At 43.3% G+C, this 26,947-nt stretch overlaps 1 protein-coding gene across 1 annotated transcript in view; it reads right to left on the reverse strand.

The window, feature by feature from the left end:
• The window catches only part of RAB2A (RAB2A, member RAS oncogene family), a 90,978-nt gene that overhangs the window by 2,853 nt on the left and 61,178 nt on the right, over positions 1 to 26,947 (reverse strand). Inside the window, exon 7 of the mRNA XM_054017827.1 lies at positions 7,912 to 7,980. Within this exon, the coding sequence (XP_053873802.1) occupies positions 7,912 to 7,980 (69 nt within the window). The remainder of the gene's footprint in view (positions 1 to 7,911; positions 7,981 to 26,947) is intronic.

Consider the following 26,947-nt stretch of genomic DNA (forward strand, 5'->3'; position numbering starts at 1 on the left):
AAGGTCTTAGCTACAGGTCACATAGTTTAAGCAGCTGGAGTGGTAGTGAAGCTTCTCTCTAATGCCTTACTAATAACATCTATTACTATAACTAGAAGTAACTTTTTACTTTTTAAGCTTCCATGTGCTGAGACAACTTAATGCATTTCTGCTAATTCCTTTACCCCATCTTCCCCAACAAGTCAGTGACTTTCATGTCTATTAAAAGTAGTCAGATTGACACTGCTAGAAAATGAAAGCCCTATTCACAGAACAGATACAGAATGGTTGGTGGCAGTGCATAATCCTTTGTGTGGTTCCATCCAACTGGCCTTCGCACTGATCTCAAGGGACATCTCTATGGGTGAAAGAAAAGGCTATGTGCCAAGGACTAAAAGGACTGCCAACAAGGGTGCCCAATTAGTGCTGATTGTGCTGTTGCTTTGTGATGTGGACATTAGTCCACTGAGAACGTGACTGATCCCACCAACTTACTTCAAAAGAGAAATGAAGAGCTATATTAGATGATAACTTTGATTACTAACCTGTACTGAATTTGAACCAGTGATCAGACGTGAAAGGCTCTTTATCTCCCTGAGCTACCCAGAGCCCTCTCACATAGTAATTTTCAATGTAAGGGCATATGATTCATTTGAGAATTTAAGGACATACATCACAAAGATCTACTCTGAGACAGTACACATTGATCCAGAGCAGACATTTTCAGTTGCTCCAAGACAAAGGTTTTTTTTGGCTTTAAGAATTTCTTCACTACAGAACAAGAACAAGCCATAATCTTTACTTTGCCTACACAAATTCCTAACAGTGGGCACTATTTTACTCCTTATAATATCCAGCTACCTAAATCTGGATTAGTCAGTCATATTTCATGTAATTCTCAAAGTTAATTCTTCCCCCCTCAGTCTGGGTGTACATGCAATTACTGGACAAACTATAGGAAGGTGTAATTCGATTTTAAAAAAATATATACAGAATCATAATTTCAGTGGTGTCATCCTATCCGGAGTGAATGGGTGTACTTGCTAATCCCCCGGTTGGTGGAAATTTTGATATGTTATCAGAAATGGGTCAAGCTCAGTATCATTCAAAAGCCTTTTCTCCCACAAACACAATGGTACCAAACATGACAATCCTAAAACAATTCTGTAGATATACATTTGAGAAAAAGTTTAAAAAAACCCAATGCTTTTTAAATTATATTTTAACAGACGCATGTCAAACATGTCAAAGTTAAATTGTGGCCCCTGACTACCAGTATACTCTGTTATCAGTTAATGCTCAGAACATGATATTTGATTACATTTTTTAATGTTACAGATTACTATAAATGGAAGAAGTACCTCAAGTTTATTAGCCATTATTGTTAAAAAAGAAGTAGTTCAATGCTATTGATTATCAGCTTGGTTTATTACGCCAAAAGAGTTGTAATGAGTAAGGCTTCATGTTTGTCATGGATTCTGTGACTTTCCATGACCTCTGTGACTTCTGTAGTAGCTGGTGCACCTGCCCCTGGGGCTGCCTGGCCAGCTCGAGCAGCCCCCGGGCCAGGCACACTGGCCACTGCTGGGGCAATCTCGGGCTCCCCTGCCCCCCAGCAGCAGGAGTTTGGGTTTAAGGGTCTCAGGGCTGGGAGCTAGGGTGCGGGGCAGTGCTTACCTCGTGGGGGTGAGTGTCTCGCCAGAAGGGTGACAGGAACTCCCCATCCTCAGCTCCTAGCGCCCCGTGCTGCTTCCACCTGCATGCACTGCCCCCGCAGCTCCCATTGGCCGCAGTTCCCAGCCAACGGGAGCTGCAGAACTGAGGCTTGTGGCGGAGGCAGCACGTGGAGCTGGGTAAGACCCCCCCCCCACCAATACCCCCACCAGCACCCCCACAGGCCATCCCCCCCAGCACCCGTGGCACATCCCCCTGCCCCGCAAGTTTTAGTTAGGGGTATATAGCAAAAGTCACGGACAGGTCACAGGCCGTGAATTTTTGTTTCCTGCCCATGACCTGCCCATGACTTACTAAAAATACCCGTGACTAAAACGTAGCCTCAATAATGACACACTGATTAAGATGTCAGCATCCAGCTAGAAATTACTGGAATCCATCTGCAAACAATATGCACATAATTATATAACATAATTAATTACAATCCCAAAGTAATTTATTACAAAATCCTTGTTTTTACTTTGGTCTTGATCATTTTTAGGCATAAATGGGGAGATGAAAAGTAGCTGACTCTTCGGAGAATACCACTGCTGAGGACCTAGTTAAACACAATGCTCAGTGGCACCTTACATGCTGTAAGAAGTGCACCCATAAACTGAATCTGACAATGTTGGAGAGGAAGTACATTGAGCACCAGGAAAAAGTTGAGGTTGCTGGGACAAGTGCCAGCTATGGGCAAGACACTTAATAGTAAGTCCCAGGACATACCGTATATACTTGTTCATTAGCCCGTCGTTTATAAGCCAATCCCCCCAAGATGGATAAGTAAAAATAGCAAAAACTGTATGACCCTTTCATAAGCCGACCCTATATTTCAGGGGTTGGAAAACTTTGGCTCCCAGCCCGTCAGAGTAAGCTGCTGGTGGGTTGGGATGTTTTGTTTACCTGGAGCATCTGCAGGCACGGAGCCCCTGAGGTCCCTGTGGCCGCGGTTCGCCGTTCCCAGCCAATGGGAGCTGCGGGGCTCCATGTCTGCAGACGCTCCAGGTAAACAAAATGACAATGTATTAGATATTCAATTCAATGATTCCATAGAGTTTAAAATCATCAAATTTTGGTGTAGACCTGTTTATAAGCCGACCCCTGCTCTTTGAGGAGTCACTTTTTCACCAAAAATATTCGGCTTATGAAAGTGTACATATGGTACATTTTGAGACGAACAACTACTACTTCTGCAGTAAGCTCAAAGGCATCCCTTAAGCATATTTCAACAGATCAGAAACTACATGAAGGAGTACTCCTAGCAAAAGCACTGCAAAGAAAGTAAAGGGTACATTGACCCAAAAGACACCCACGCACATAACATTACATACATTTCTGGCGTAGGATGTGATATGCAATGTGTTACACCAAGCCCTACACCAGTAATATATACAATGTCATGTCAAAAGGGCAAAGCAACAGAAACCAATACTGATTTTACTACTGCAAACTATGCGACTCAGCTGGAGTTCATTTATTGCCTCGAAAGGGCTCTAATGGATGGGAAAGTGGTGCTGATGGCCAATGCAGAGCTAAGTACAGAGTGTGCTTTGAATGGGATTGAAGAGGAACAAGTGCTTAGCAGAAAGGCTCTTAAAAAAACTTATTGAAGATGAACTGTGGGATATGAATGTAGTTTTTGCAATCCTATCCGCAGAAATGAATCATAGCACATAGCACCACATCTTTTGCAGCTTTTAAGGATACCAAAAGCAGAAGAAAGCACTGATGTTAATTGTAATTTGAAGACTGTTTGCAGCTGCTAAATTTATATGGAAAACTATTCTGTCCTGGAGTATATGGGAGTTTCAGGGATCCATGGTGGATGACAAACCTAAAAAAAAAAAAGTGTGACCTGTTCTACTTCTTTAAGAAGTGCATCAGTAGTTTCAATGACTTCAGCACAAGTATATTAATAAGCAAGCATAGCACAATCCTCATGTACGTGTGTTTGAGTGAAAGGCAGGTTTCCAACACATGCATGACAACTGTGAGACAGTGGTAGATTATACATAAGTAGCTGTTGGTTTATCAATTCATTCCAAAACAGAGTATTCCACCTGGAGATTGCAATTGAAAGTGAGGTTCTTTGCCACATGGAACTGAATGAAGAATTGTGTCTTCCTCCAGACCCTGTCTAGGATAGTTTTATATTTACTGCTGTTGAGAACTTGGACTTCCTTGAAGATACAGCAGATGGCAAAGGTACCCTTTATGCTATTGTGATGGTCTGCTATTAGACGAGAATTAATGGGGATCAGTCCCCTCCTCAAGTGCTATCTGGACCAGCAAAAAAACTGGGTCCTTGAAGGAGCTTACTAACTTCATAACTCACTTTCCTATCAAGATCCAAAAATTCTGAAGCCAAGAAGTCCAGTTTTCAATGAAGTAGCAGTTAAATAGACTATAGTAGAGTTTTCTACATTCACTAACCTTGACCTTACTTGTTTGTGCTAAAGTCAGATGCACTTCAGAGGCAAAAAATCATTGAGTACGGCTTCAGCTGAAGAGAGAGAACACGCACTCTCAAATGAGTTGGAAACCCAGGACAGCATACCACAACGTTTCAGGAGAAAGATACATTCTCCAACATGGTCAGCCTTTAATACGACATTACAAATGGGGCCAGAGAAAAAGACCCATGTATGCATCCTGCCAATCATAACTGAGCAACCAGTGGGCCTAGGAGGTAACATTCTTTATGTAGCTGGAACACATGAACAAATATATCCGCATAACTGAATCAAATATGTCAGGACACTAGACATGGGCATTTAAAGGCCTGTTCAACAGCAAATAATGTCCTGTGATGATCTTTGAGGATGGTGGAGTCTATGTCCTGGCGAATAGTACATATTCTTTACAGTGATACATATAATTGGATCCTTTGATGGCGGCACTGGTGTTCCTGAGATCTGGGGGGGGGGGGGGGGGGGCGGGGAGGGTGATTTTGAACAGATATAGTACTGTAAACCAAATTTTTGCAAGGAAAATGATGTGACGCGCTATGGAAGCACACACCCAAATGCTTGTTGCCCTTCAAAAATGCTACCTACATGGTCTTCTTTGAAAAGCATACTGATGTGTTTGGATTCATTTCCTAAAGGGTACAGGACTTGTAAGACCAGTTCCACAAATCCAGTGCACATTCTGCTCATAATGATCTATTGAGCACAATGGAGAGCTGCATCATCATCACAGAACAGATGAAGCAATTCAATGAAGTTGAACTGATGACAAAGCCAACTTTTGGGATGGTGCGGCAATACATGTAGATGATTGAATCTTTGCTGCTCTATTCAATATCTCAGGACTTCTCATTAGAATGTTCACCTTGCAGCACTCCAAGATGTTGTGAAATACTTTTTTGCTTTGATCTAACCAACTATTCTGTGGTGATGTCCTTGGTACCTTGCTGAAATAAAAAGTGTGGAAAAAAGTCTGACTTTGACATATGGGAGGAATTTTGAAAAGGAAACTGGGATGTTAAAAGGTCGCCAATACCCTTAAGAACGGCCATACTGCATCAGACCAAAGGTCCATCTAACCCTGTCTTCTGACAGTGGCCAATGCCAGGTGCTTCAGAGGTGCTTCTATGCACTTGGTTCAGATGAAGCACTGGAATGTGAAAATATAGCAATGAAAATAGTTGGGGGGTTGGGGAGGCTGGTGGGCATAACACAGCTTCCAGTTACTCTTTCCCAGTTTTTTCCTGGCAACCCCAGAGTTCCATCAAATTTCAAATAACACATTAAGCATGGCTAGGATGACTTCCTCAGACATATCCAAGATTTCAGTTGAATGGATACTTTGGGTCATGACTTGTATGTGGCCTTTAAACCCTGAAGAATTATCCAAGGCTCTGTCAATCTATGGGCTTCAAACAAGGAGAACAGACTGAAGCTGTGCTTGAATGCAAAGAAAGTCAGAGTAATGATGGCAGGAACTATTACAGAGCTAACTACAGACAGGTCATTGTTTGCTCATCTCCAGGTCATGTCCAGATTGTAGCAAGATGTTGATCTATGTCAGACTTTGGAAAGTACGAGTTCTCTGTGGTAGCATGATGGATGTTCTAAGGTCACAGAACAATGCATGTGCACCAGGTGAAAAGCAAATAAACGTTTTGCATGGTCTTCCTAAGCCAGCATCTACTGACAATGCGACAGTCAGCTTATGCCAGCAGAAACCTTTAAGATTCATAGATGGTATGGTTGAGGTACAAGCTCTAGATAAACCAGAAACTGTTAGTACCTGCTGAGATTTGGCTGAACACCTCATTATGGGGCTACAAAGAAAATACTGTACCTATGATGAAGTCCACCTCATGTTTGACACATTTGCAGAAGAGTCAATTGAAAATATTACTAGAAAGAAGAGACTTCAAGTTATTGCACTGCCTTGTACAAAATCTGTGACTCCACAAACATCTCCACTGTCACAATGAAGCAGCTACTGTCTCACACTCACATGAAGGATGAGTTAATCGAATACCTTGCAGAAAAATGCTCCAGCACGTGAAGAATTATTCAACAAATTTTGTCATCAGATGTCACAATGAAGTTGCTACCTTGTGCTGGTCAGTGGAGCTTTTTTGTAGTTCCCATGAGAAAGGTGACGCTAAAATTATCTTTTGCATGCCATCAATACCATAGAGAGACACTACTAAGCTCCAGATTTCTGCACAAGACAGATGTTCTAGTGCTCACTGAGAGACTCTACCCAAGACTCCGCAAGATTCTGTTTTTGTGCCTGCTGCTGGGGAATAAAATTGTTGTATACCCTCAGATATGTGCCTATCACTTACCACACTGCCAGGCTTCCATGCTCTTTCAAGATGTGACACTACTGGAAGGTTGGCTGGAAAGAGGAAATTCTCTTACTGAAAGGCATTTGATTCAGCCTCTGAAGACTCTCTCCTCATTGTGAAGGTGCTCAGAATGGCTGAGGCGGTCACTGGTGAGGTCATAAATGGACTGGAGGTGTTCGTGTACCAAGTTTACCATTTGAAGACCAACATTAGTGGACACCTTGCAGAGTTATGTTGGTGAATGTTTTCCAAGAAGCAGACAAATTGACCAAGGGTGTATTTATACCTGCTATTAAGAGAGCAAATTATCAAGTAATAGAATGGCCAATGGATAATTGAGCACATCCAAAACTACTCTCCCTATTGCTCCTGGATGGGTCTTGGACAATGGACTAGTCAAACCAGTTATGTGTGAAATACCACATGCTCATGAATCAATTCTTCAGCTAATCAAATGCTTGTGTAAAAGACCAGATGCTCATCACGCTGCAAGTGTTTGGCCAGCAGCCTGCCTTGTACAGAGATGTGCAAGTGTAATGTGGATGATGATCAGTGTGATCTGTGTCTAGCAGTGATGTCCTAGATGGAAACAACACTGATGATGACTTTGAAGAATAAATGTGTTCAGTCCTACATGTCAAGACTAACTTTTATGTGAGCAATGCATCCCTATGTTAACATAGAATTAATAAAAAAAATTATTTTTAAACATTTTCTCGAATATATATCAACATAAATTGTTCTACGTTTGTCATGGGTGTTACCATTGTTTTCATGGGAGAAATGGCTTTCGAATGATAGACAACTTGACCTATTTCTGACGACACTGTACTATCAAACTTTCCACAAATCGGAGGACCTGGAGCTGGGAGGGCAGCGAGTCCCCATGATATGCCACAGAGGGCAACATTATTGAAATTATGATTTTGTAAGATTTTTACAAATCAAATGACATCTCTCCCTTATTTTTCCAATCACTAATTTGCCCACGGAATGAGATTTTACTACAATATGCTCCCACACCAGCGCTTCCACACTGGACAGCTCATGTAGTACATCTGGCATATTAACATGGTCTCCCCATTTACATAGTGGAAAATGATCTTTGAAAGCAGATGATACCATATGGGGAAGTGAATGAAAGTGGATTTTCTTCTCTCTTTTGGGGATTTATATGATTTTGTGATGCGTCATGAATGGATAGGGCCACTTAATTCTAATCTGTTTTCATCACAAAAGTAAGTGAATCTGTAAAAACAGGATGTACAAATGTTTTACTGCAGTGTGTGCAGAATACTGTAATACACGTATTACAAAAAGCGATCCAAGGTCTTGTAATTTTGTGCTTTAAAAAAAAAAATAAAGTAACTCACTAGAGCATGCTATCAGAATACTATAAATGTTACCTCATTATTAATATCAAAGACTCCTTCCTGGATTTTCTCATAGATTTCTTTTGCTGTATTAATAAATGCCTGAAATGGAAACAATATAAAATTAGATCATACTAATGAGACAAAAAACATATATGGATATAACAAGTTACTCTATAAAGCCCAATACTCACATGAAAGGTCAAATTCTGCTCCCACTAAATTCAGTGGGAGTTTTACCACAGACCTCAATAAGGTATGAAGATTTGGGCTGTCAAGCGATTAAAAAAATTAATCGTGATTAATCTCACTGTTAAACAATAATAGAATACCACTTATTTAAATTTTTTTGGATGTTTTCTACCTTTTCATATATAGTGACTTCAATTACAACACAGAACACAAAGTGTACAGTGCTCACTTTTTATTTATTTTTGATTACAGGTATTTACACTATTAAAAAACCCCAAAGAAATAGTATTTTTCAATCCACCTAATACAAGTACTGTAGTTCAATCTCTATCATGAAAGTTGAATTTACAAATGTAGAATTATGTACAAAAAAAAAAACTGCATTCAAAAATAAAAATGTAAAATTTTAGAGCATGCAAGTCCACTCAGTCCTACTTCTTGTTCAGCCAATTGCTCAGACAAACAAGTTTGTTTACATTTGCAGGAGATAATGCTGCCCATTCTTGTTTACAATGTTACCTGAAAATGAGAATAGGCGTTCTCTTGGCCCTATTGTAGCCGGCGTTGCAAGATATTTACGTGCCAGATGCGCTGAAGATTTGTATGTCCCTTCCTGCTTCAATCACCATTCCAGATGACATGTGTCCATGCTGATGATGGGTTCTGCTCGATAACAATCCAAAGTAGTGTGGACTGATGCATGTTCATTTTCATTATCTGAGTCGGATACCACCAGCAGAAGGTTGATTTTCTTTTTTGGTAGTTCGGGTTCAGCATTGGAATGTTGCTCTTTTAAGACTTCTGAAAGCATGCTCCACACCTCATCCCTCAGATTCTTAAACCTTGGGTCGAGTACTGTAGCTATTTTTAGAAATCTCACATTGGTACCCTCTTTGTGTTTTGTCAAATCTGCAGTGAAAGTGTTCTTAAAACGAACAACATGTGCTGGGTCATCAGAGACTGCAATAACATGAAATATATGGCAGAATGCAGGTAAAACAGAGCAATTCTCCCCCAAGGAGTTCAGTCACAAATTTAATTAACACATTTTTTTAACGAGCATTATCAGCATGGAAGCATGTCCTCAGGAATGGTGACCAAAGCATGAAGGGGCAAACAAATGTTTAGCATAGCTGGCACGTAAATATCTTGAAATGCCGGCTACAACGTGCCATGCAAATGCCTTTTTTCACTTTCTGGTGACATTGTAAATAAGAAGCAGGCAGCATTACCTCCTGTAAATGGAAATAAACTTGTTTGTTTTAGCGATTGGTTGAATAAGAAGTAGGACTGAGTGGACTTATAGGCTCTGAAGTTTTACATTGTTTGGTTTTTGAGTGCAGTTATGTAACAAAAAAAATCTAAATTTGTAAGTTACATTTTCACAACAAAGAGACTGCACTACAGTAGACTGCATGAGGTGAAATGAAAAATACTATTTATCATTTTTACAAATATTGTAATAAACAATAACGTATACCTTTATTTCAATTACAACACAGAATACGTTTATGAAAATGTAGAAAAACATGCAAAATATTTAATAAATTTCAATTGGTATTCTATTAACAGTACGATTAAAACTGCGATTAATCGCAATTAATTTTTTTATTGCGATTAATTTTTGAGTTAATTGCGATTAATAGACAGCCCTAATGAAGATCATGTCCATTACCCATCCGAAATAGCATGTATCACACACAGCTTACAAAAACAGTGTTTTTTGTAGTAGCATATGTAGCCCAAAATCTGACGTCCAATAATTACTGAGAAAAGTGGTTTTAAAAAAAAAAAATTATATTATATATATAGCCCTTAAATAATTTATTTCTGACCCTTATGGACAGATAATGTGACAGATGGCTCTCCCACCCTTAATATATTTGTAATATTCCACTCTAGATTAGAGTGCTTAGCAATGTAAAACTACAAGGTGCTTACGATATGTTGTAAGGACGCTTTCTGCCTGTTGTACAAAACCTTATACTATCATTTAACATTCATCCAATTTTAATTTTTTTCTCTTAATTAATCTTGTACTTGGGAGGCTATAGGCAGTCATCTGAATATTAAAAAGCCAAAAACCTGGGCTTTTTATACTGTCTTCAGAAAACGTATCTTTGAATTCAAAGTAATGACTTAGCTATACTACAGTTAAGGTCAAAACTAACACATTAGTCAAATGAAAGGGCGTTACTGGAGAAAGATTAGCATTAGTATTGAGATACAAAATGTACTCTTGCCCTATTTAGCTTTATAAGGCAAGTAACTCCTGAAAGACAATGTATAATTTAAGGTTTGATTGACAATAGATAATATCTACAATCAATATTACAAATCAAATTCTCTTCAGATTGAAACACCATCGCTGTACAATCATAAAAGTGATTCTATCTTCTGCACAAGCCAACCATAGCTGATGTGGATCTAATTCAAATATAAAAAAGTAAACAGGGTTCATGGAGAGGAACAAATCATACCTTTCCTTATTTCTACACTGGAAGCATTTGACTGCTGAACTTGCCACCAGAGCTTTGTTTCCTAATTAACAGGACTGATATGTTTTCACCTTTAAAGGCCTTACAGCTCCCCAGAGTAATCAATCTACTGCAGCTCAATTACTGCACCAAGCACACACCACAGCCAGTGAAGGAGACTTGAACGACTGCAGCAGGAGCGGAAAGATATGAATATGCATAAACTCTAAGTGGGTGATCGAATCATCACAGAGGGTCATGAGAATTTGCAGCAAAATAATGAGAAGAATTAATCATTGCAGATTCACAAGGCACTTAGGAAGAGAGTACGTTTTTCAAACGTGTGTTAGAGTTGAGGAGGAGAAGAAACTGGCTTTCAGCCAACTATGAATTGATTCACATTCCTCAGAAATTGAAGTTTTCAATATAAAGAAGAAACTTATCTTTGTTTCTGATAACGGACCAATTATTGCAATGGCCTCATACACTGGACTAATTGAAAACAATGGTCAAAGCTTGAGAAATTCACACAGCTGGAAGCTCTTATGCGGATATTCACTTGTTCCCATTAAACTAGAACATTAAACAGAATCATGAAGTCCTGAAAATGTGTTATGATAACTTTATGTAAACAAGCACTTAACAATTGGAACATACAAGATGACTAGTCCTAGAAGTCTCTATCTGAGCATGCCTACCTCTTACTGTTAATTCTATTAAAATAAAAGATAATCAAAATTAAGTTCCAAGGGCTTAGTTTATTTTAGACAAAGAAAACTGCGTTGTAATTTATGAGCATAAAAGTTACAAAATACAGTGGTAAGTCTCTCTAAAGAAAATACAGGCATTTCAAACGTAACATTCAGCAGATAACTGTTTAGGAGTACTTTGTCACTCATATGAAATAATCAAATATAAAACATTTTTGTTCAGTGACCTTGCGATCCGGATCATAACCAGGGCTCCTACTCAGCAAGGTACTTAAGCATGTGCCTAACATTAAGAATGTGAGTAGTCCTTTTGACTTCAATGTGACTACTCATGTGCTTCACGTTAGGCACACACTTGCTGAACTGAGGCCTACAACCGTGTGTGATTAACAATGGTAGGAAAAAGTAATAAAAATATTCTAATTCAACTGGTTATCTTTAGAAAAAATTAAGTAACAGATTAACCACTTGGCACTGGTGGTTCTGCAGCACCAACTATTAGTGGTAATACCTTGTACATTAGCCTGCTGCATTGGGAAATAACCACTTTTATGGAGTTATATATTAACTTTAATCCTGATTTGAAAAGAACGGTTACTTACCTTCTGTAACTGTTGTTCTTCGAGATGTGTTGTTCACGTCCATTACACATTAGGTGTGCGCGCGCCGCGTGCACGGACGTCGGAAACTTTTTCCCTTAGCGGCTCCCGTCGGGCCGGCGGGGCCCCCACCTTCCCGCCAGAGCGGCGCCCCGCTCCAGGGTATATATATCCCTGCCGACCCGACCCCTCCGGTTCCTTCTTGCCGGAGACTCCGACAGAGGGGAAGGAGGGTGGGAAGTGTAATGGACGTGAACAACACATCTCGAAGAACAACAGTTACAGAAGGTAAGTAACCGTTCTTTCTTCTTCGAGTGATTGTTCACGTCCATTACACATTAGGTGATTCCCAAGCTTACCATTGGAGGTGGGTAGGAGTCAAGGTACAACTGACTGTAACACAGCCCGGCCGACCATCGCATCCTCTCTGGTCTGATGATGGATCGCGTAATGGGCTGTGAACGTGTGTATGGATGACCAGGTGGCTGCCTTACAGATCTCCTGGATCGGGACCTGCGCCAAGTAGGCCATTGAGGACGCTTGGGCTCTAGTCGAATGGGCCCGGATATCCGGGGCCGGAACATTGGCGAGCTCATAACAAGTGCGTATGCAATGCACAATCCATGCCGACAAGCGCTGTGTCGAGATAGGCAAGCCTTTCATACGTTCCGCAATCGCAATGAACAGCTGGGGTGTTCTGCGGAACGACCTGGTCCGCTCCAGGTAAAATGCCAACGCCCTTCGGACATCCAGGGTATGTAGGCTGCGGTGGTGAGGGTCCGTATGGGGTTTTGGGAAAAACACCGGGAGGCAAATGTCTTGCCCCATGTGAAACTGTGACACCACCTTTGGGAGGAATTTGGGGTGCGGCCTAAGTTGCACCTTATCTTTATGGAACACCGTATAGGGTGGTTCCGACGAGAGGGCCCTCAATTCTGATACCCTTCTGGCCGACGTGATGGCCACGAGAAACGCCACCTTCCACGAGAGGTGCGTGAGGGAGCAAGTGGCCAGGGGCTCAAAGGGAGGACTCATGAGTCTATTTAGGACTAGGTTCAGAGACCACGTCGGAACCGGCGGGCGTGAGTAGGGAAACACCCTTTCCAGCCCCTTGAGGAATCGGGCCACTGTGGGGTTGGAGAATACTGACACTCCCAACTCTCCCGGATGGAAAGCCGAAATAGCGGCTAAGTGAACTCTAATAGAGGCGGGCGCAATCCCTTGATTCTTGAGGTGCAGTAAATAGTCCAAGATGGACGGAACCGAGGCCTGTAAAGGCTGTATGCGTTGAGGCTCACACCAGTGGGAGAACCTTTTCCACTTCACCAGGTATGTTGCCCTTGTAGAGGGCTTCCTACTATTAAGGAGGATTTGCTGAACCTGGTGAGAGCACCTGTGCTCTGCATCGTTCAGCCAGAGAGATACCATGCCGTGAGATGAAGCGAAGACAGGTTCGGGTGGAGTAGGCGACCTTTGTCTTGCGTGACTAGGTCGCGATGGAGGGGAAGGGTGATTGGATCGGCTACGGACAGTTCCAGCAGGGACGTGAACCAATGCTGGCGAGGCCAGGCCGGGGCAATAAGTATAATCGTTGCCCTGTCCCTGCGGGTCTTGAGAAGAACCTTGTGTATAAGTGGAAATGGAGGGAAGGCATATTTTAGGCTCCCTCCCCATGGGATCATGAAAGCATCCGCTAATGATCCCGGGCTGAGGTTCTGGAACGAGCAGAACTGAGGGCATTGGCTGTTGTCCCTGGTGGCGAATAGATCCACCCAGGGAAACCCCCACTTCCGGAAGATCGAATGCAGGACGTCTCCTCTCAGTGTCCATTCGTGCATTCGATAGGATCGGCTGAGGCGGTCTGCTAAGCCGTTCTGAATTCCCGGAAGATACGTCGCGATGAGGTGTATCGCATGGGCTATACAGAAGTTCCATAATTGGAGTGCCTCGCGACAGAGGGGAGAAGACCGGGACCCGCCCTGCTTGTTTATATAGAACATGGCGGTAGTGTTGTCCGTCAGGACTGCCACGCTGTGACCTTTTAGGAAGGCGTGGAAGGTCTGGCAGGCGAGGCGAACCGCTCTTAGCTCCTTCAGATTGATGTGAAGCAGCTTGTCCTCTCCGGACCACAGCCCTTGGGTCCGCAGTTCCCCCAGGTGCGCCCCCCAGCCTATGTCTGATGCGTCTGTCACTAACGTCAGAGTGGGTTGTGGGGCAGCAAAGGGGATCCCTTCGCATACCTGCTGGCGATCTAGCCACCAGCGTAGTGAGCTGAGCACCTGGTTCGGGATCGTGACTACTTGATCCAATGGGTCTCTGTTGGGGCGATGCGTGTGGGCGAACCACAACTGTAAAGGCCGGAGTCTCAGCCGGGCATGTCTGACCACGTGCGTGCAAGCTGCCATATGCCCCAGAAGCTGCATGCAACACCTTGCCGTTGTCGTGGGAAATTTTTGGACCGAGCTTACGGCCCCGTGAATTGACATGAACCGTGCCTCTGGTAAACTCGCTCGCGCGGTTACCGAGTCCAGGGTAGCACCTATGAAGTCCAGCCTCTGTGTGGGGATTAATGTGGATTTCGGCACGTTGACCCGGAGGCCGAGCTTGTCAAACGTCTGCAAGGCCAGCGTCACGTGAGATCGGACCTCGGCCTCCGACCTGCCCGCGAGTAGCCAATCGTCCAGGTACGGGAACACACGCATCCTTCTTTTTCGAAGGAAGGCTGCTACCACGGACATGCACTTTGTAAACACCCGTGGAGCTGACGCCAGGCCGAAGGGCAGGACAGTAAATTGGAAATGGCGCTGTCAGACAACGAAGCGCAGAAAACGCCTGTGGGCCGGATTGATTGCGATGTGAAAATAGGCATCTTTCATATCGAGGGCAGCATACCAATCCCCCGGATCCAGGGATGGGATAATAGTTCCAAGGGAGACCATATGGAAGTGTGCTTTGATCAGAAACCTGTTTAGATCGCGCAGGTCCAAGATAGGACGGAGGCCTCCTTTCGCCTTGGGGATCAGGAAGTATCTGGAATAGAATCCTTTTCCCCTTAGGTCCAGAGGGACCTCTTCTACTGCTCCTGCAGCAAGAAGGGTCTGTACCTCCTGTATGAGGAGTTGCTCGTGAGAAGGGTCCCTGAAGAGGGACGGGGAAGGGGGATGGTAGGGAGGGGGCGAGGAAAACTGGAGGGTATAGCCCGCCTTCACTGTGCGCAGGACCCAGCGGTCTGATGTTATGCGCGACCAGGCCCGGTAGAATTGGGACAGATGGTCCTTGAAACCCAAAGGAGGATCCGGTATATGAAGTGGTACGCTGTCCTCGGGCGCAGCTTCAAAAGCCTGGTTTATTTCCCGGCTGCGGCTTGCCCTGGCCGTGATTCTGGCCCTGGTTAGGCGTATTGTTACGTCTCCGCCTGTTATCCCTGCCTCGACGGCGGTAAGGCTCGTGTCGGGGCCGAGGGTGGTAATGCCTTTGCGGCGGTTGGGGTTTGAAGGGCTTACGCTGCGTTACCGGCGTGTGCATACCCAACGACTTAAGGGTCGCTCGTGAGTCCTTAAGGCTATGTAGCCTGGCGTCCGTCTGGTCGGAAAACAAGCCCGAACCTTCAAACGGGAGGTCCTGCAGCGTGGTCTGCACCTCCGGCGGGAGACCTGAAGCCTGCAACCACGCCGAACGCCTCATCACGACTCCCGACGCGATTGTTCTAGCCGCAGCGTCGGCTGAGTCCAGTGCGGCCTGTAAAGAGGTCTTGGCCACTGCCATTCCCTCGTCCACCAGGGCTGTGAACTCCGGATGCGCGTCCGGTGGGAGGGAGTCCTTGAACTTGGCGACTGATGCCCAAGAGTTAAAATTATGCCTGTTTAGAATCGCCTGCTGATTGGCGATCCTCAGTTGCAGGCCCCCCGATGAATAGACTTTCCTCCCGAATAGGTCCAATCTCTTAGCTTCCTTGCCCTTGGGGGCAGGAGCTTGCTGGCCATGTCGCTCCCTTTCGTTGACCGCCGAGACCACCAGCGAACAGGGGGACGGATGTAGAAAGAGGAAGTCAAACCCTCTAGATGGGGCGAAGTATTTCCTCTCCACTCCCCTTGCAGTTGGCGCACTGGAGGCCGGTGTTTGCCACACCGTCTTATAGTTGGACTGTACTGTCCGTATAATCGGGAGAGCGACTCTGGAGGGGCCCTCTGGGCTCAGGATATCGACCATGGGGTCGTCCTGCTCTATGGTCTCCTCCGCTTGCAAGCCCAGATTGAGGGCTACCCGGCGAAGCAGGTCTTGGTGTGCCCGATGGTCAATCGGGGGAGGGCCGGACACCAGTGTGCCCGTTACCGCCTCATCTGGCGAGGAGGAAGAGGTCGGGGCCTTCTGCCCATCCTCGTTGTCCTGCAATCCGGCATCAGCCAATTGCTCCTCTGCGGCCTGACCCGCCGCGTGGGATTGGGACGGTACCGTACTCGGTGCCGAGTCCACTCCTTCCCGCTCCGGTGGTCTAGAGACCGTTGCCTCCCTATACGATGGCGGACGGTGCCGCGGGGAGCGGGATCGGTACCGGGATGGCCCGGGTCTTGAGGCTCCCGATGGGGGCTCTTGTTGGTGGTAGGCCCAGGGTGTCCAGAATGGCCATTGGCTCGGCTGGCCCCATTGTGACTGACCGTAGTCCCTGCTGGCTTGTGACCTACGGGCATAGCCGCCGTATCGGTCTGAGTCAGTCCCCGAGACCACGGACGGTGACCTGGAAGGCCACGGTGGGGCCGTGGGACGGTGCCGGTCCGGTATTGGGGAGTAGCGCCTCCGCGACCAGGACCTGGAATGGCGCCTCGTCGACCTGGACCTGGAACGGTACCAGTGATCGCGGGACCGGGAACGGCTACGGCTGGTCGGCCTCGGGTAACGAGCCGCCGATGCTTCGCGGTGCCGACTCGTGCTCGGTTGCTGAGTCGGTGCCGGCCGTTTGTTGAAGCCCGACTGCTGCGGTGCTTCTTGCGCCGGGGGCAACCGGGAGTCCACCGAGGCGGAGCTCGACCGGGACCGGTCCCTGGAACGGTGCCGAGACTGCGACCGTGGTGGGCGCACCATCGTCGGCTTGCCTCTGCGCGGCAGCATAGGCGGGGCGCCTTCAGCGCGTGCCGGGGCCTCGACGGACAAGGCAATGAGGTCCTTAGCTGCCTCAAACGTGTCCGGAGTGGAGGGCTGTTCCACCAGTTCCTCCAGCCCTGCATCCTCGCTCGACGCGCTCATCCCGGGGCTCGACGGGCCCTTCGGCGCCGGAGCCACTACCGGGGTCTGTGATGAGGCCGTGTCGGCCTTAGGGGCACTCTCGAGGTCTTTACCGGTGCCGCCTTCTTGTGCGGGGAGCGGCCTCGGGCCTTAGGTTGGCCCTTCACTTTTGCCGGCGAAGACGATCGGCGTCGTGCACTTCCCCACTGGGTCGGTGCCGCGGTCTTCGGGTGACCCGCCGGCGCCGGTTCCCGCACCGAAGCCGGGGCGCTCTGCACGGAGGCAGACGGTGCCGTCGAAGTGGAGGGCTGTAATGCCGTCTCCATGAGCAGCTGCTTAAGGCGAAAGTCCCTCTCTTTTTTAGTTCTGGGCTTAAAGGCCTTGCAGATTTTGCAGCGCTCCTTCTGGTGAGCCTCCCCCAGGCAACGAAGACACGAAGCGTGGGGGTCGCTCAATGGCATGGGCCTGCGGCACGTGGCACAGGCCTTAAAACCCTGGGCGTGTGGCATACCCCACCGCCCGGGGCCGGTGCCGGGGCTGAACAAACAACCCCAGCAGGAACTTTAAGTACTCTAATGAGCCGTTAACTACTGGTTAAACACTACACAACTAACTGATAACTGCTAGATAACTCTAATGTGCTAAGGGACACTCTCAGACGAGAGACAGAGTTGTTCCAACGCCGCCACGGACGGTAAAAAGGAACTGGAGGGGTTGGGTCGGCAGGGATATATATACCCTGGAGCGGGGCGCCGCTCTGGCGGGAAGGTGGGGGCCCCGCCGGCCCGACGGGAGCCGCTAAGGGAAAAAGTTTCCGACGTCCGTGCACGCGGCGCGCGCACACCTAATGTGTAATGGACGTGAACAATCACTCGAAGAAGAAAAAGTTTTTTCCATGTACTAACACAATACTTGATAAGTTTACTTTTTAAAATGTTCTTCACTGGCACGGATTCTGAAAGAACTAGTCAGCTATGGAAGTGAAACACTTCATATCTACCACTAAAAAATAAATAAAATAAAGAAACCTACAATTTTCAGTTAGTTTCCTAGACATTCATACTTTAAGTCAGCCCATGGTTCAAACCATAGGTAGACTTAAAAATATGAGTCTTAAGAAAACTAACTAAAAATTTTAGTTGACTCACATTAAGAGCTCTTTATACCAATACCAATTTCAGTATTCTGTAGTGCCCTAATTAGCAAGGGAAAGTGGGTGAACTCAGCATAACTGACTTTCTACCAAAAGTCATTTATATGCTGATTGTACTATGTGGAACATTTAATATATAATTTGAAATTTCATGTATTTATGTGACCTCCATTTGACTAAAATGTCCCACAACTATTACAAAAAATAATTATAACCAGGGATCTCCATGTGCAAGTTTAAGCCTCAGTTTTTCATCTTCATAATTAAGCATAAAGTCATCAGTGAGATTATTTGAACGGTGTTAGGTCAGTCTGTATTGGAAAACTATCTGGGGCTAAAAATAAATAAATAAAAAACATGATATTTCATGAATTTATGGAGCACATTGACCTTCCGATTCCCTTAAAGCAAACACACACGAGTGTTTACTGGATAAGCAATGTGAGATCAATATTTCCAACAATCCAACTCACCTTAATAATCATCTAGGATATCAAGTGCAATAAGTATCTACACTCTGTCTACCACACAAGCAAGACAGGGAGCCTTTGCTCACTGGACCCTACCACTAACAAGCAGGAAGAATGAACTTGCTCTGCTTATTACTAGTGGGAGTTAAGATCTAGAGTAAGTGAATAGCTTGCCTGCAGCTGTCTTAATACTTCACAAGTCCACAAATAAAGAAGAATCCATTCACTGAGAGATCTTGAAGTTAAGGCACTGACTGGGACTCAGGAAATCTGGATTCTATTCCTAACTTTGCTGCAGGCTGAGAGACACATTGGACAAGTCACTTAAAACAGTGGCTTGGTTTTGCAATTTGTAAAGTGGAGATAATATCACCTCTCTACCCTAGAAGTTGATGGCAAGGATAAATCCTGCATAGTGTTTGTGAGTGTTTCAGATGCTAAGATGAGAGCTACAGAAAAGCCTATAAATGAATCAATCACTGCTGATTTTTGAAGCTTCATGAACACAAAAGTAGTGGAAAAATTAAACAGAAATACAGCAATAAAAGGAATCAAACTCTTCCTTTGCTTAAAACTGAAATACATCAACCTGTTTTCTGTTCATGTAACATGCTGCCATCTGGTGGCCACATTAAAAGTATCAATTGTTAATTCAAATTTTCAGCTGACCGGGTCAACAATCTGAAATACGGTCAAAAATGTATAGGTAATGTGCTATACAATTTGAGAATAAATAATCAAGAAAATTTAAAAATAAGTCGGAATTTTAGTCACCCAGAAATAAATGTCAAATATGGTATTTATCTCTATTCAGCCAACTCCTGGAATTAAAGTTTCATTCTTATTTTCCACCATTAAATAATAAGATGCAATTGAGCACAGATTGTCATACAAGCATTCTAGAACAAACAAAAGGGTGTGCTTGGAAGCAGAAGTGAAGCCAAATAGATCATCTTAGAAACCGAGATAACTTGTCAGTGAACATGTCTATGGATTGTCACTACAAATCTTAAGTGTCCCCTATTCTGTAAAAAGTGAATTTAGTATGTCTAGCTATGAGGTTCTGCAAGTTATATTAACTAGAATCTCTGCTAGCCAAATCAAGATGTTTAACAGCTGTTTATTACTCTCTGAGGATACGTCTTTTAAACTTTAATATCACCAAACCAAGCAAGCTTAACTGGCAAAGTCCAACATAGTGTGCTTTTAAAAAATAAGTTTACTTTGGAGAAGTACTGGAGAAAGACTCATTTCTGAGAGCAGTTTAGTCTTGTTCAGGGGTTGTCAATTTCCCCCCCTTTTTAAATAATATGCATCATTTCTTAATGGAGAGTTTCTAGGGCCACCTTCCATCCCATCTGTTATCAGATATTATCCTTGTGGAAGCTACACTAATTACTTACATGGATAATTAATATGAGAAAAGAGTAAGGTTTTTTTTTTTTTTTTTTAAAGCTTCCTTTAGTGCAATTTAAGAGCTGGAAACAAGGCAAACCAGCATCATGTGACCAGTCAGTTCTCCACTATCAATCTGATAATTACCCAGGTGATTGGTGCCAAGATCTGAGTACTTGGGTTAGCCCAGCCTCAGTATGAGCATTCCCACAGCAAAGCCATCTCCGTGTTTCTGTGTCCTTACTGTTTCTACACTTGGTTGTGTGTGTCTGGGGGCATATGCAATGGTTCTCTGTGTTGAGATAGTCTAGGATTCTTTCCAGTCAATTGTCAGTTGCAGGAGAACTTGCCTGAGCCCTTGGGGGAGGGGAAACAGTATGAAGGGCACTGGAGGACTGGCACTTGCCTGCATTCTCACTGCAAAGCAGGCGCATTCTGGCCAAAGCTCAAGTGCAGTTTAGGCTTAAACCATACCCCCAGCCATGAAAGCAAGCCTGGGTTGAAAGCACAAATGAGCACATACCTGAAAGTTGCATGTGTAGACAGAAGGAAGGTTTGCGCAAATACATGGAGGAGTGCAGGCTAAGACTACAATGCAGACCTACCATGACACTTGATCCTAGACAACTAATCCACTAATAAGACGTTACTGATACAAAACCACCTCTGAAAAGCTAGAGTTTTATTTGACTGACCCAGCTTGGAACTCAAGGTCTCTCTTTCCCTTAAACAACTCCTTAATACCCCCAAGAGAGAGACAATCCTTTACCTTGAGAGATTTCAATATCCATATTGACAAACCACTTTGCCTTTAAAGTCTATTTGCACTGGACACTGGGTTCCTCATAGTTTATCTCCAACTCCCCTACCTACTCTAGGAGGAATATATTCCATCTATCAGTATCAAATGTTACTCTCATCTTGCCCATCAGTAGTAACTCACTCATATTTAACTTGGAGGGAGGGAAGGAAGGAAGGAAGGAAGGAAGGAAGGAAGAAGGGTACTAGCTTAGGATGAACAGTCCCTTTATTGTCTCATAAAATAATGGAACCTAGAACCTGACATCTCCATAGTTTTCTAAAGTTGAATTTAGTACTTGTGAAGACAGTTGGAGCAGCAGCTCTGGAGCCAGAAGTACTCACAAAATATGACCAGCATAGACAACTCTTCAATAAACTTCCCTATTTCACCCTGTCAATGTGAGTCAACTCTTTCCCAGTATACTTCACCAGAGTGAAAGGCAGTTCAGTCCCCATGACCATGCTCTCTCTCCCTGCACTGTCCACAAGTGTACTCTACCAGTAGGTCGCAATTGCAATTCTTGTGATGACCTTAACAGGAAGTACTGACCACTAATTTGTTTCACAGTAGCCACCATGCAGTAGTAAGATAGCAGCAGCTTTGGGATATTAATTAATTGGGTTGTGTTCAAACTAACAATCTAGATCAGGCGTCGGCAACGTTTGGCATGCGGCTCGCCAGGGTAAGCATCCTGGCGGGCCAGGCCAGTTTTATTTACCTGCTGATGCGGCAGGTTTGGCCGATCGTGGCCCCCACTGGCCCGGGCCAATGGGGGCGGCGAGAAGCGGCGTGGGCGAGCGATGTACTGGCCGTGGCTTCTCGCCACCCCCATTGGCCCAGGATGGCGAACCGCGGCCAGTGGGGGCTGCGATCGGCCAAACCTGCCGCATCGGCAGGTAAATAAAACTGGCCTGGCCCGCCAGGGTGCTTACCCTGGCGAGCCGTGTGCCGAATGTTGCCGACCCCGACCTAGATTTTGTACGTGTTACTAGACCACTGAACCATCCATTCCTCCCTCATGGCTCTGCTGATCCCTCATTTGCAGATACTATTGCTCCATTCAATATGTCAATAACTGCTGTAAAACTCTATCCCTTCTTGGGCTCTGCTAACTTTGTCCCCCTTCTTCCTCACCACCTGATCATGCTAACATGAAAAGACAATGGCATGAGACAGAACGTACTTGGGATTGCCCAGTGCACTAACCAACACTCTTGGGAGCAGAGACCCAGTCTCTTGAAAGTTCAAGGTTTAGTTGGTGTGAGAGACTCAGTATGTTCAGGACTAAATATTTCTCTCTCCATTAGATGATAGGAGGAATTTGTTACTTCACCTTTTAAAAAGAGAGGATATTTAGTTCTTATAAAATACTTCATCTATAGCTCTCAAAGAGTTTCAAAGCAGGGTAAAGCATTATCTCCTTTTTACATATGAGGAAACCGAAGCACAGAGAGGTGAAGCAACTTGCCCAAGATCACCCAGCAGGTCAGTAGCAGACCAGGAAATATAACCAGAGTCCTAGTCTACTGGACCATGCTGCTTCCCATTAAAATGAGACTACTACTGCTTACAGCTAACACCAACAACTCAACCTGGTGCTCCCTTTATCCAAAATGTTTTTAGGTCACCTATTAAATGCATAATGCCATGCTAATTCAAGATTATGGCTGTACAGTGCACACTCAAGAAATATATAGGTTGAAGTTAAATTTTACCCCTTTGTACATGTGCATTATATAGATGTGCACACACACTATCAAAGATCACAATACATATCTAAGGTAACGTGATCAAGAATTGAAAGATCCAGTTGTAATGCATGTGTGAGGGAGGAAAAGTTAAGGATTCACATTATATTTTAACATTCAACTGTATGACCTTAATGTGGCATTAGTGTAAATTTCTCTCTTTTTTAAAAGAAAACTCCCTGGCTCTATAACTAGACAAAGAACAACTAGTGCATTAGTATAGTGGACTAACTGTGCATTTCCATACCTGTGTAAATACCTGCCATTATAAAATAGCATAAGCATCTCCCAATCCCTCTTGCCAGCTTCCTAGGACACTTTTTGTGCCTTCGTCCCTCAGCTTTTAAATGCTTTTTGTCTTTAAAACTGAGCTAAGGTCTGTAAAATATATGATAAGTTTAAAATGCAAAAAGCTGCCACAAACTGGGACACAAAAAAGGGTCTAGTGGGCTGGCAGGTTCTCAAGATGCTTTAAAAATATTTTTTAAATTGCATCATTCATATAGATATTAGCTACATAAATACATGGCTTGTGGGTTTTTTCTGGATACTTACAGCACTAAGATCAGGGTTCCCAACTAAGAGGTCGCAACCACCCTGTTCTTTCCATATTGCTAAATGGGAAGGGATAGAAGGCAGGGGGCCACCTATGTGGAAAAGGTGGTGAACCACCTCCGTAGGGGCTACAATAGCTCTTGGCATAGTTATGGTTAATTAGGTAAAAACATATCTTTGTCAAAATGACTATTGAACCAAGTCTCTGACAGATATAAAAAGTGGAAAGGGTAGTGTAAATCTGTTTTAACTCACATCAAATAAGTGTCAATTTGGAAATCAGATGTTACTGTAACAATCCAGACACTTAAAGAAGTTAAATATGGAAAATCTGTTAGGTCATCATGTCCATCTCCCTGTCAATGCAGAACTGTTCCGAACAGTACATATACCAAGGCATTTATTTTATAGTCCAAATTTATTTTTCAAGCAATGATGTTTCCACTATTCCCCTTGGAAAAATAATCTATAAGTCACCATTAAGATAAACATTCCTGATATCTGGCCCACATGACTTTTGCTTCGTTTCATCTCATCTTCAACTACACGTAAACTATCATTTCACCACCTTTTAGCTGTGAAGTCAACTGAAGTCAATGGGAGCTCTGAGTAAAGAGGGCTTGCAAGACCTTGTCCCTCTAGTTCTTTACAATTCCTTCCTCATAAATTAATCCCTCCAGGCCAGAAACAACACCTTTTTGGACACCCTTCAATTTCTTGACATCTTTTTGTTACTGACTGGTATCCAGAATTGAATGCAGATAAGTGCAGCCTCAACAATGTTTTATGGAAAGCCATTATTCACCTCACTTCTTCATAATGTGACACCTTTTGCCTATGCAGCTCAAAACACCACTGCCTGCCCATCTTTCAACGTACAATCTAATTTTACTTGTGTTCACGATCTCATCGTGCTTTCTTAAGTATTTCCGTCATTTTCCACATATCCATTATCTTGTGTTATAAGCCAAAGCTCATTATTTCCTGCTTACAGTTTTAACTTCTCTAGATCCTTTTGATTATTTCCTGTTCATGCCACCTCTTAATTTAGTACTGCCTGAAAAGATAATTAAAAAGTGCTCTTTACCTCCTTTAGGTAACTCTGCAAAGCCTTCCTGTTTCATAAAGCTTTCCTATTATAACTAGGAGTGTCAAGCGATTAAAAAAATTAATCGTGATTAATCACTGTTAAACAATAACAGAATACTACTTATTTAAATATTTTTGGATGCTTTATAAATTTTCAAATATATGGATTTCAATCACAACACAGAACACAAAGTGTACAGTGCTCACTTTATATTTATTTTTGATTACAAATATTTGTGCTATAAAAAAAGAAATAGTATTTTTCAATTCAACTCATAAAAGTCCTGTAATATAATCCCTATCATGAAAGTTGAACTTACAAATGCAGAATTACGTACCAAAAAAACCTGCATTAAAAAAAACACAATGTAAAATTTTACAGCCTACAAGTCCACTCAGTCCTACCACTTGAAATTTATTAAAGATTTTGGATGCATTTCTATATTTTGACATATATTGTATTCTGTGTTGTAATTTAAATCAGTGTATATGTTTTTTTATTACAAATATTTGCACTGTAAAAATGATAAACAAAAGAAACAGTATTTTTCAATTCACCTCATACAAGTACCATAGTCCAATCTCTTTGTCATGGAAGTGCAACTTACAAATGTAGATTTTTTTTTGTTAAATAACTGCACTCAAAACCAAAACAATGTAAAACTTCAGAGCCTACAAGTCCACTCAGTCCTACTTCTTAGTCAGCCAATCGCACAAACAAGTTTGTGTACATTTGCAGGAGATAATGCTGTCCACTTCGTGTTTACATCACCTGAAAGTCAGAACAGGTGTTCACATGGCACTGTTGTAGGCAGCATCACAAAATATTTACATGCTAGATGCATTAAAGATTCATATGTCCCTTCATGCTTCTATCATTCCAAAGGACGTGCATCCATGCTAATAAGGGGCTCTGCTTGATAACGATCCAAAGCAATGAAGACCAATGCATGTTCACTTTCATCATCTGAGTCAGATGCCACCAGCAAAAGGTTGATTTTCTTTTTTGGTGGTTTGGGTTCTGTAGTTTCCACACTGGAGTGTTGCTCTTATAAAACTTCGGAAAGCATGCTCCACCTCATCCTTCTCAGATTTTGGAAGGCACTTCAAATTCTTAAACTCTAGGTCGAGTGCTGTAGCTATCTTTAGAAATTTCACATTGGTATCACCTTTGCGTTTTGTCAAATCTGCAGTGAAAGTATTCTTATAATGAACATGTGCAAAGTCATGAAATATATGGCAGACTGCAGGTAAAACAGAGCAGGAGACATACTATTCTCCCCCAAGGAGTTCAGTCACAAATTTAATTAACACATTTTTTTTAAATGAGCATCAGCAGCATGGAAGCATGGCCTCTGGAATGGTGGCAGAAGCATGAAGGGGCACACTAATGTTTAGCATATCTGGCACGTAAATAGCTTTCAATGCCGGCTACAAAAGTGCCATGTGAATGCCTGTTCTTACTTTCAGGTGACATTGTAAATAAGAAGCCGGCAGCATTGTCTCTCAAATATAAACAAACTTGTTTGTCTTAGTGATTGGCTGAACAAGAAGTAGGACCGAGCGGACTTGTAGATGCTAAAGATTTATATCGTTTTGTTTGAGTGCAGTTACGTAACCATAAATAAATAAATAAATCCATATTTGTAAGTTGCACTTTCACGATAAAGAGAGTGCACTATGGTACTTGTATTAGGTGAACTGAAAAATACCATTTCTTTTGTTTCTATTATTTTTATTACAAATATTTGCACTCTAAAAATGATAAAGTTAGCACTGTACACTTTGTATTCTGTGTTTTCTACATTTTCAAATATATTGATTTAAATATTTTTGGATGTAATTGAATACATTTCAATTGGTATTCTATTGTTTAACAGTGCGATTAAAACTGCAGTTAGTTACGATTAATTTTTTTTAATTGCATTTTTTTGAGTTAATTGCGTGAGTTAACTGCGATTAATAGACAGCCCTAATTATAACCCTGTTCCTCCTGACCCCAGAAGACAGACATCCTGGCCCACACAGAAATTTCAGAACTCAGAAGGACATCTGCAAAGGAGTCCACAAAGTCCTCTAGAGACTTTGCTATTGCCAATCTATTTATGTGGAAGGCATTCAGATGCTATAGTGAGGTGCAACACTGCAAAACATTAAGATAGAGAGATGGAGATACTCACTCTTCTAGAGTATCTATAAGTGGAAGGAACCATAATCTACCAGATGTGGTTGTGGTAAGGGAATGGAATGAGGGAAGGGTGTGCTCACTCCTTGGCACCTCTCCTTCTCCATTTTTGACCCACAGAAGGATAATTGGGAGCTCACTGAGTTTCTTGTGCAGTCCCTCCCCCCAGGGGTTGATTGAGTCCATCAATAAAGATTGGGCCCAACTCTGATACCCCACTAGATTCCTCCTCTCAATTTGATACATTACAGCTAACAACTATAATAATTTGCCCTTCAGATAGTTTTCATTCTATGTATTCTTGCTCACATGCAAGTCACAATGAAAATATTTCTGGTACGATTTTTGAGACCATTTACTAAATTCTAGGGGTGTCAAGCGATTAAAAACATTAATCGCGATTAATCGCACTGACAGACAATAACAAAATACCATTTATTTAAATATTTTTGGATGTTTTCTACATTTTCAAAT

The sequence above is a fragment of the Malaclemys terrapin genome, chromosome 2, assembly GCF_027887155.1.
Source record: "Malaclemys terrapin pileata isolate rMalTer1 chromosome 2, rMalTer1.hap1, whole genome shotgun sequence".
Lineage (NCBI taxonomy): Eukaryota > Metazoa > Chordata > Testudines > Emydidae > Malaclemys > Malaclemys terrapin.